This window comes from Triticum aestivum, unplaced genomic scaffold (genome assembly GCF_018294505.1).
Source record: "Triticum aestivum cultivar Chinese Spring unplaced genomic scaffold, IWGSC CS RefSeq v2.1 scaffold180523, whole genome shotgun sequence".
Classification (NCBI taxonomy): domain Eukaryota; kingdom Viridiplantae; phylum Streptophyta; class Magnoliopsida; order Poales; family Poaceae; genus Triticum; species Triticum aestivum.
In genome coordinates this window covers 1-11,666 of record NW_025231281.1, presented here as the reverse complement: position 1 = coordinate 11,666, position 11,666 = coordinate 1, and the positions used below count along the sequence as shown (strand labels likewise).

The 11,666-nt window shown below is 42.9% G+C and overlaps 1 protein-coding gene and 1 pseudogene across 1 annotated transcript; one reads left to right on the top strand and one right to left on the bottom strand.

Moving 5' to 3' along the window:
* The first annotated feature begins 221 nt into the window (after positions 1-221).
* Positions 222-5,680, top strand: LOC123175784 (disease resistance protein RGA5-like; annotated as a pseudogene).
* A 2,055-nt stretch (positions 5,681-7,735) lies between these two features.
* LOC123175783 (putative disease resistance protein RGA3) lies at positions 7,736-11,565 on the bottom strand (the record flags this gene model as incomplete). The annotated part of the gene is made up of 1 exon (XM_044590310.1): positions 7,736-11,565. A coding segment is annotated over one exon (3,793 nt), but the record flags the coding sequence as incomplete, so codon positions are not given.
* Between the last annotated feature and the right edge of the window lie 101 nt (positions 11,566-11,666).

Below are 11,666 nucleotides of genomic sequence, written 5' to 3'. Positions count from 1 at the left end.
AAAAAAAAAAGATCAAAGATTCAAGATGAAAAATGTAAGCATCAACAATTGGTGAGTCAACCGAGTCCATGCTCGCAAAAAAGAAAAGAAAAGAAAAAAAAATCCATGCACGCAGACGTCCACAAGATACGAGACCGTCTTATCCACCTCATCCTTCAGCACAGTTTAGCATTTTTGCTTCAGGTATCTACCTCACCCTTCCGTCCGGTACTACCCCACCACTCACCAGTTCACCACACAATTCTTATCCCGAGCAAAGAGCTAGCCTCGTTGGAGACGAGCGGACAGAGAGAAGTCGAGCAGGAAGAACAATGGAGGTTGCAGCCGGGGCGATGAACCCCCTCCTCCGCAAGCTCGGCGACCTGCTCGTGGCCGAGTTCACCCTGGACAACCGCGTGAAGAAGGGCGTCAAGTCCCTCCTTACGGAGCTGGAGATGATGTACGTTGTCCTCTGTAAAGCTGGAGATGATGGCCGCCGGCGGAGCAACTCGACCCGCAGGTACGGATCTGGGCAGGCAAGGTTCGTGAGCTCTCCTACAACATGGAGGACGTCGTGGATGCCTACATGGTCAGTGTCTACGATGGCGGCCATGGTGAACTGGGCCCCAATAACATGAAGAATAGGGTCAAGAAGTTCTTCAAGCGAACCAAGAAGCTGTTCAGCAAGGGCAGGGCTCTCCACCAAATCTGCGACGCTGTCCAAGATGCTCAAAGGCTCGCCAAGGAGCTGGGTGAGCTCCGTCAAAGGTATGGAGTATGGACTCGAGGCATACGCGGATGGTGTGGGGAATGCCATTGATCCTCGCCTCAAGGCTGTGTATAGAGATGTCACGGAGCTTGTAGGCATCGAGGCCACCCGGGATGAGCTGATCGAAAAGCTCCTTGATGGGGATGGGAAGTCCAAGCAGCAACTCAAGACACTGTCTATTGTTGGATTCGGTGGATTAGGGAAGACCACCCTTGCCAAAGCGGTGTACGACAAGATCAGGGCGCAGTTCAGTTGTGGAGTGTTTGTTTCCGTGTCTCGAAATCCTGACGTCACAAAGATTTTTAAGAAGGATGTTGTATGGACTAGACAGTACTGAGTTTTCAAACATCAATGAAGCTGTTAGGGACAACCAACAACTCATCGATGAACTGAGAATATTTCTTCAGGATAAGAGGTATGAATTCATTAATATAAATTCCATCTTTGCTAATATATACACCTCTCTGTTGATAAAATAGACAAATGGAAAATTGGTTATCTAAGTCTTCACTGATATGTGAACTAACACTCTAAAAAAATCACATAGGTACTTAATCGTTATTGATGATATATGGGTTGAAGAAGTATGGAAATTTATCAAGTGTGCTTTCGCTAAGAGTGATCTCGGTAGTCGAGTAATAACGACAACACGCATAACTAGTGTCGCTCAAGCATGTTGCCTATCTAGTGATGACATTATTCATAAGATGAAATCTCTTAATGATGATGATTCCAAAAGGCTCTTCTACAAAAGAATATTCCCTCAAGGAAGTGAATATCTTGGTGAAATGGAGGAATTATCTAGAGGAATTTTGAAGAAATGTGGTGGAGTACCACTAGCCATCATTATTATAGCTAGTCTTTTAGCCAGTAATGATCCAGACTTAAAGCCAAAGTATCAATGGGACAACATACTCAGTTCTATTGGCCGTGGACTTGCAGAAGTTGGTACTGGAAAGGATATGCAAAGAATACTATCCTTTAGTTACTACAATCTTCCATCTCATCTGAAGCCTTGTTTATTATATCTCGGTATATTCCCGGAAGATTGTGAGGTAGATAGAGACCGGTTGATCTGGGAAGTGGATAGCTGAAGGCTTTATCCAAGGTGGAAAACAGGGAACTAGACTGTTTGAGCTTGGAGAGAGATACTTCAATGAGTTGATAAATAGAAACTTGATTCAACCTGTAGATGTTGATTTTGAAGGTAGGGCGAAAGCTTGTCACATACATGATATGGTACTTGATCTCATATGTTCTCTATCAAGTGAGGAAAACTTCGTTACTATATTGGATGGTACTAAGCAAAGGAAAAATAATTCAGATCGCATGGTTCGTAGGTTATCTTTTCAGAATAGCATGCCAGAGCTCACAGCCCATCGGGTTGATGCCACAAGTATGTCAAAGTAGAGATCTGTTACTCTCTTTAGAACTGATGTTCATCTAATCCAAACCCTTTCAAGCTTCAAAGTTCTGCGTGTACTGGATCTAGAAGGTTGTAATATTGGGAAAAGCAGCGACCAGATTGATCTTAGTTTTTTTTAGAATTTATTACACCTGAGGTATCTAGGGCTAAAAAATACACATGTCGACGTTCTCCCGGTGGAAATAGGGAAGCTACAATTTTTGCAAACACTAGACTTGAGAACTGACGGATCTATGGAGGTGCTATCAAGTGTTGTTCGACTAGGACAATCGATGTGCCTATATGTTCATAGTTGTATTAGATTGCCCTATGGGATAGGGAACATGGTTTCCTTAGAAATGTTGTATAACATGAAGGTTGGTGGTACTAATGCGACTGCGAAAGAGCTAGGGAATTTGGTGGAGCTGAGGAGGCTTGGCGTTTGGTGGCTGGGAGAAGACGAGAGTGTGTGTAATTCTTTGTTGGCGTCTCTCGACAATCTGCGGAAATTGTGTAGTCTAAGTATTGATCATGTGGGAGATGCAAGGTTTGATTTCTGCTGGGACAGCTGGGTGCCCTGTCCACACCTCCACACCTTTAAGTTTACCCACTGTACCTCAACATTGCCTAGATGGATTACCGCATTGTTGTTTCCCATTCTCTCCTACTTGCATATACAAGTGGATAAAGTGAGGCCGGAGGTCGACATTCAGATCCTTGGGAAATTGCCAGCTCTGCGTTTTCTCAGGCTGGAAACCACAATAGCCCAGTCCACTCCTGTAGAAAGGTTCATCATTGGCGATGATGCATTCCCTTTCTTGAGAGAGGGTAGGTTTTGCAATTTTCTAATGGGGCCATCTATGTTTCCACAAGGATCTATGCCCAGGCTTGAATCTCTTCAATTCCGTGCCCGAGCGTCGCACATCGCCGATGGTGACTTGGACGTCTACATGGGACACCTCCTCTCTCTCCAAGAAGTCCATATTTCTCTTTGGTCGGAGGAAAACTGCTTGCAAGTTGCGGAAAGCAGCTGATAGGCTGGAGCTCACATTGGACGCCCATCCCAACCGTCCCACCCTTTTTTGGTATCAGTATCGTAAGTCTTTTCGCTGGTGGCATCTTAATTCTCTCTGGCCCAACATTGCAAATTAATGCTCACTCTTTTTCTTTTGTTTCAAAGCTTTTCAACCCATGGATCTCGAAGAAGAAGAGGGGCTTGCAGCAGTGGGCATAGTGAACGATCGAGAAGGCGAGCCAGTTGTGCCGTAGAACCAATCATATCCATTGAAATCCGCAGGTAAGCAGCCCATCCTCATGCACATATAAATTACTAGACTGGCAAGTACGCTCCACAGCTGATTTTTGATCTCCATGTTGTTTTTTGCTATGACCGATGATCACATGCAGTGTTTCTACGTTTACTTTCACTATGTATTGTATAGACAGACAATCTCATGGAAGCAAGTCATGTGTATTAGGTGGGCTGATATGTGAGTACAAAGTGTCAAAGTACATCCAACAGAGCAAGAATTTGAAGGCTTTAACTCCCTTGGTTCCTAAATATAAGTCTTTCTAGATATTTCAATATTGAATACACACGGATATGTATATACGTAGTTTAATTAGAGTGTAGATTCACTCATTTTGCTCCGTATGTAGTCCATATTGAAATCTATAAAAAGACTTATATTTAGGAATAGAGAGAGTACATAATTACATAACCAAATGGGAAGATATCGATTGGTGATATAAAAATAAACAGCTGTCGGCACCTACCGGTTTGAAATTATGACCACCTTATCAGAAACCTTACATGACAGAGCCTGAGTAGGAAGTACAAAAGGAAAAAAGCATCTACATTCTTTCTGACATGACAGTTACATACAGTACATGTAGATTGTTGAAGTCACCATGCTCCCTCTAACATGCACCGATAATGACACACCTTTAAACGGGAATGGAACCACTGAAAGGTTTGCTGGCAGTTTCTTTCTCTGGTAGTGATGACACTTCATTCGGAAGCTGGAGGGATCTGGTGTCTTTAGCACGAAATCATTACAGTAGTTTTGAATGAGTTCTCGTGTGACTGGAATCGTGGCCTGGGCGCCTAGCTATTTGGAAGGCCAATTTCCCACTGAAGCAGACATATTTTTGTATGTGCTTCTCGGGCCAAATCCGAAAGGCTATACAGCTAGCTTTGTAAACTTAGGTGAAGCTACTCACCCTCCGTAGAGGGCCGCTGGATAATATTAATAGGCGTTGCTTATCCCGGATACGCATACAATCGAGTGTTTTACATACGTGACTTGCACGGCACAAGAAGTTTAAAGAGTTAGATACAAATCTGTAGTAAAACAACCTCTCTAACTCAGTGGACGAGATGGTCCGGTAGCGCCGGGCCCTGGAGGAGACAGCCGCCCGCAAACGTGGGCGCGAGGACGAGCACGGCGTCGTGATCCTCGACAGCGACGGCGACGAGGACACCCCCGGACCGTCCAACCCGCCGCGCCAACCGGGGGAGGGTTGCAGCAGGGGCGGAGGCGATGACGACGACGAATGGCGGCGGCGACTACACGCGGTTCTACAACCTCCTCAGCATGGAAAACTGCAAGGGCGGCGGGTGGCGAGGAGCGGCGAGGGAGACGGCGAGGAGCGGACTAGTAGCTTTTTTTTTAAATATTTTAAATATGAACGAACTCGCCGAAGTTTGGTTGAATTTGCGCCGTGTTTGTGCCGGAACTTACATTTTCAAAAAAAGTGGACGCCGCGACTGGGGGACATCACGCCCCCAACACGCGGTTAGCCCCGATGCGTTCCCAGGGGGCGATTTTTAGCGCCTCCTGAGGGGGCCAACGGCTGGAGATGCTCTAAGTTGATGGAGTCATCTTCGTATGACTTTTTTGAATGGTTATCGGGGGAAGAGTTTCCCCACCTGTTGCAGTGTACTTTTATTTGTTTCTTCAGTTTTTCAATCGGTTTGTTCTACAAACCGGTTGCTTGAACCTTTTTTTATTATCTTAAAAATTTAAGAACCTATTCAAAATAAAATATATATTTATGAAAGGTCATCATTTAATAAAAGATTTGTATTGTGTGTTTAGGGAAAGTTTAGTGTGTATTTAAAAGAACCTCATTGCATATTATAAAAATGTTCACCATATATTACAAAAAAATCACCGTGCATTATCTAAAATCTTCATCATATGTTAAGAAAAAATTTCAACACATACTACAAAAATGTTCAATATGTATTTAAATATGTTGAACATATATTACAAAAAGTTCATTATATTAAAAAAATTGTTCACCGTATGTAAAGAAAAGTTCATTGTGCATTAGAAAAAGTTCACTATATGTAAAAAAATGTTCAGCATGCATTAAAAAATGTTCATACGAATATGAAAACACGTTAACCATATACTGAAGCATAAATTAAAAAATGTTCAGTAAATATGTTAAGAATCCAGAAGAAAAACCAGGGGAAAAATCACACCAGTGAAAGAAAAAAGAAGAAGAAATAAAAGGAAGGAAGAAAAACCCAATAATAAGCCCAAACCAGAAACAAACAAAAAAGCATAAGAGAAATGAAACAAAAAGAAACCTGGGCAACAAACGAGCCCCAGCACACGTGCGAGTAAAACACGAAACCAAAGAAAAAGAAAAAACTGGGCAGCGAACGAACCACAGCACACGCACGAGTAAAAGGTAGAACTGGGCTGGCCCAAGTAGCTCACCATGTGGGCATCGCCTCCACCATTTGTTGCCTCCGGGCGGCAAATAGGATCCGCCTAACTAGGAGCCCTCGGCGATGGTCGCCATCGCCGTCGCCGGTGTTGGGACTAGAGGCCGGCCGACCGATTGCCGCAAGCCAGCAAAGTGTAGCGGGTCAGGGTCAGGGATTCGTGTAAATGTGATCGGCCCGACCCAGCTGCCTGTAGTACTGTGACACCCAGTTGTTCTCAGTTTTCTTTAGGTTGCAGCGTGAGCCGGCCCAGTCGAAACGGCCAGTGATGTGAATCAATTGTAAAAAAAAAAAAACTTAATGTGAATCATTCTCAAAAAATAAATACTTGATGTGAATCAATGACAAAAACAGGAAAAAGAACTCGATGTGAATCATTGTCAAAAACAAAAACAGAAAGAAGTCAATGTGAACAACGGATTTGATTTGATTTTTGTCTTGTGATATAGACTGGTCTGGACATGACGAACACTTTGAAGGACGTGATGTAGTAAATTTATCTTTCTTACGACCGCGAATGTACACACAACACTGTAAAACATTACTGTAGCATGTAGGGTGGAGCTCTATTGATGGATCTCTGAGCTCTTATTGTGCGTACAAGGCAAGAGCGAACGATCTATATGTGATGCGAAGTCGAAACATCAAGAACCAAGAAAGATGATTCCGTTACTGTTATCGTTCATTCATGTGGAACTGATTCTCTGAAGGATGCTGGTAAGTTAAACATCACCTTTTAATGACATCTTCACAATCTGCCCAAGACCATGAGCAGATAATAATAGACATGTGTTCCTTCTAGTATAGTGCGAAATTATGTTTCAGCATTGAGATATTCAGGAAAATATCCGCAAAAAAAAAAGAGATATTCAGGAAAATAAAAGGCCAAGGGAAAACATCGTTGAATTATACCAACAAGAATGAGGCAAAGGTGCCATATACAGTAACAAGCACTCTTACCAGCTATTAAAGCTCGGGTAATTTAATGAACATACCAGAAGACAGAATGATATCCCACCCAAACTATCGAGTCACTAGAGAGCCAGCCAACGCGTGCGCAACTGAATCGGCTGATACTCCATTCTACTGTCATGGCCTGAGTTTCAGTTCCTTTTTCAGCCCAAAATTAGGTGGCGAAAGTGGTCGATGGCTCACAACAAGACAATTGCTGCTCGTGCTGAACCTATAGCAGAAAGCTTCAGATGCCCTTGGTTCAGAAAGCATGAACTTCAGTTCCGCAAGAACAACTCAGCAGCAACCCTCATTTTCATCGGTTGAAGCAAATTAACAAGCACTAGTACAGAGTGCAGTCCAAATGCGAATGCCAGTCTGTTAAAAGACGGCAAGTTTTTGGGAAGAGGGGCCTCGAAAATACAGCTATGATGCCATCCCGTGTTCCTACAAGATACGTACTTTGCAGGTTCTCTTTCTAGCGGCAGAGATATGTAGGAAAGTACATTCATTTGAACAATAGCAAAAGCCATGTCTCCCCACTCTTTTTTCGCTGAATATAATTACAACACAATTCAGGGAAAAGAACGCATTGATTAATTACAGCACAATTTAGTGGACAGAGCCACAGAGATCACATTGATTTACTCCCTTCATTCAGCAGCAACGAGTAGGGACGACCAGGAAGCCATGCACAAACTACATTGAAAAAAATGGCCAACACAAGGGGACCTAAAGCTTCCTGAACCAGAACCCAGCATCACCCTTAAGCTGATGGACGACTCGCAGAATTGGCGTGATTTTATCGGCGAAGACGCGAGCCCTCTCCTTTCGCCAAACAGCCCAAAACACTAAGACACACAAGAAACACAGTCTCTTCCTGTCTATGCCGTATTAGACGTCCCTCGCAGCTATCCATCATGGAATTAGCTCCTGGTCCATGGCGGACGGTCATCAACTTTGACATTTAGCTTGCTTGTTGCTAGCAATCTGCATTGTTTTGACAGCTTTTTGCTGCAATATATGATCTCCAGCTCTTCCAGCGAGGGTGGGAGACCCTCCTTCTGCAGCCGTGAGATGCGGCCACAACATTCGATCTTCAATGTCTTGAGGGTAGGAAGTCTGTGCAGCCCCGTAGGAAGATATAAGAGATGGCCACAATGGACAAAATGGAGATCTTGCAAGGACCTGTGCAGCAGAAGTGCTGTCTCTTGCTCATCTGTAAGCCTCGCCTCTTCCAAAAACTTTAGTTGTAGGCGTTGGAGGCTGGCGAGGCCCTTGCAGAATGACGTGGTAAGGCGAGACAATTCACTGATAGTAAGACTTTCCAGTCTAGGGAAAATTCTATCTGTTAGCTCATAACTCTCTCCAAACGTTGTAACAGCCCAGGCAGGTTGACTGAAGACTGTCAAATGCCTGAGGTTCACAAGGGACCGCAAGCCCTCTAGTGCGACGAGAGAATTACAGATTGTAATGTTCAAATCTTCCAGCATCCTGAAGGATTCAGGCTGTAGAAATTCTAAACTTGAGTTCCTATATAATGCTAAAGACCTGAGGGTTCCAAGAGATCCCATGCCGTGTAATGTGCTGAGCGATCCGCATGCTGTAATTGTCAAAACTTCCAAGGACGTGCAGGAGTGCAGCATTAGAGAATTCAAACTTTGGCTACAACGCACTGCTAATTTTTTTAGGCTGGTATGGTTATTCAGAAAGCAGGGCTGCAGGGTTTCCTGGTAATAATCACCGATTTCGATTTCTTCTAGTAATTGCGGGAGGAGCAATCTTCCATGCACCAAAGACGAGAGCAGCAGTACAGGGCATTCCCCAATTCTTAGAGACTCAAGGGAGGTAAATCCAGTGAAGCCTTTCCTGCCCCCCTCAAATATTAGATGAGGGCAATTATAAATAGTTAACTTTTTGAGAGAGGAGGTGATATTTAATGGAATGCACCACAATCCATCTTGAGTTGAGCTTGCCGACAAATCATTTAGATATCCTGACGATGAATCTGCCGAGCCTGCGATAAGATTTGACTTACTGTTTCCTCCCCCTTCAGTCCGCAACTGTGTCAACTCTGGGCAGTCCTCTATCACCAATTCCTTCATTGCCGGCGCATGTCGAAGCATCAGAGATAGCCATTTCCCCGTTATTCCACATGAAACAATACTGAGACTTTCAAGATATGGGAGGGCATTATAATCTACAGCTATCATGGCTTCATGTGTGTGCGCTGAAACAATGTTTGAAGAGAAGAGTTTTGTGCAGTTTTCTATTGTCAAGCTCTCTAAAAATACAAACTGAAAAGAACTTATTAGGGAAATAGATGTCAGATTCTGGCAGCCTTTTATTTCCAAGTGTTTGAGGTCCCTCGGATTATGGAATGCCAAGATTTTTTGATCAAGTCTCATCTCACCAGAAAACTCACCCAAAAGACTATTTGGCCTAATTTCGAATGTTTCCATGGAAAATCCGTCCATCGTGAGAAACATTGAAACTCTGCTGATTAAAAATTCAGAAAATGTGGCTGAAGGCCGAAGAGGGGCCAATACTTGCAAGTGAGGACAATCGCAGATTATGAATTTTGTAAGACTGGGCAACCATGCATTCTTCTCCATTTTGAAGATATAATGCTTCTCAAGCAAATTAAACATCTTAAGTCCAGGGCAACCTCGGATCTCCAGTACCCTTAAACTAGAGTTCATATCTCCCAGAGAAGTGCAGACACAATTCTCCAACTCTGGCATCTCTACTAAAACTAGCTCCTCCAATGACGGAACTGATACTTCACTTACTTCCCGCATGTTGCTCAACTTCAACCTTGTCAGAAACGGAAACCTTTCCAGACATGGAAGTATCCAGCCCTGTCCACAGTTCTCTAGATGAATTGTCTGCAGAGAGGTAAGCCAACCATCTAATATTTGATGGGAGAACTTGCTCTTAACTTGAGACTGTGAACCCAGCTCAACATGAACGCCCTCAAGTTTCAGATACTGGAGATGTGTATGATTTACCCAACTACATATGAAGGAATGAGAATCAGCGGATGTTGCAGACAAATGAAGCACTCGCAAATGATGTTCCTTTTGGAATACTTCTTTGAAGACTTTGAAGAAGAAAGAGTCATACTGCCCAATTAACACCAATGTCCTCAAGGTTTTCACTGATGTACATGCAATTCGTATTTTTTCTTCAAACTTCTCACTACGAGATATGTTGTCGGTCTGATCATCCATAAGATATACAGAATCTGTTAGTATCGACAAATGATGTACAGTTGGCAATATTTCATTGCAATATATACCATCTATTGTTGCACACTCTGTTCTTGAAACAACCCTCGCAAAATCATGCATAAGACTACTGATTACATAGGAAGTTTGTGTACCGAAAGAGATGACTTCTTCAATTTCTTCAACCTGTTCAAAGAAACCCAGGTTTACCAAGTCAGTTAGATAGGATCGCCCTATCTCCTCCAAATTCTCACTTGAACGATCACGCTTCACAAATCCATGTGAAATCCACATATGAATTAACTCCTCGGTGGGAAACTGATAATTGTATGGGAATATAGAACAATAGGAGAAGCATTGTTGTAGATGGAAGGGCATCCCGTCGTAGCAAAGCTTCAAAGCAGGCATGACGCCGCTAGCGAGCTGCAGGGATTTCCAATATTCATTCCTCAGATTTCTAGTCCAATGTTCAACGCTAAGATGCTCTCTTAATATTGATCCTGCAGTTTGTGCCGCTAATGGGTTTCCTTTTAACTTTTGCACTATTTGTTGTCCGATGTCACTTAGACTTTCTTCCTCTTTGTAGTTCTCATCACCAAATGCACATACTTTAAACAATAAACAGAAATCATCTTTTCCCAATGCACTTAATTTAATTGGTTCAGTTGTTCCTCTTCTTTTTGCAAAAGATGGTTTTCTAGTTGTCATGAGTATCAAATTGTTGTTTGCACCATCAGATTTAAAAGGAGCCAATAGCTGGTCCCATCGGCTATCATTTCTATCATCCCAGACATCATCTAAAACCATTAGGACCCTCTTTGACTTGATATTAATCTTCAAGGCCTCCTGAAGCTTGGCAAAGCTGCAAAACCCTTGATGTGTTTCCCGAGACACAAAATCTAACATCTCCCTTGTGAGTCTCACTTCATCAAACATATTAGATACCCAAATCCATATCCTGAGATCAAATTGATTTTCCACTGCTGGATCATTGTACACAAGTTGAGCGAGAGCTGTCTTGCCAACTCCTCCAATGCCTACAATAGGCACAACAGTGACACCAGCAGCTGATTTGTGTTCTCTTATCAAATTGATAATGAATTTCTTCTCTGCCGCTCTCCCATATATTTTTCTTTGAACAAGACTTGATGTTCTTCGGCATGGACCATGCGTTGTATTCTGAGAGTTACTTAAAGTTGCAGCAGAGTCTAAGCCAAGTATCTCGAGAATCCCTCTCAAACCCCCTTGGATGCCTTGCAACTGACTAATTATCTCTCGTAACCTGCTGGAAAATTCTTCCTTGTTCCAAGGGTTTGTGTTATCTGTGGTGACTTGTGTTGATTCATGATCAATTCTCATCCTTTTTCTTCTGGATGGATTACCAATTGTTCCAGTACCATTGCCTATGCTACAATCAGAAAGAAAGGGTTCATAAGCGGATGGTGTGAATGAATTAAAAGAATAGGAAGCGATACATATGGATGTGGATCTAGTAAAGTTCTAGCTTTTATGAATTAATTAGACAATATCATAAATGACAAAACTGAGAGATTGATATATCAAAAGAGGGTAGTTTACCAAAAAAAAAAA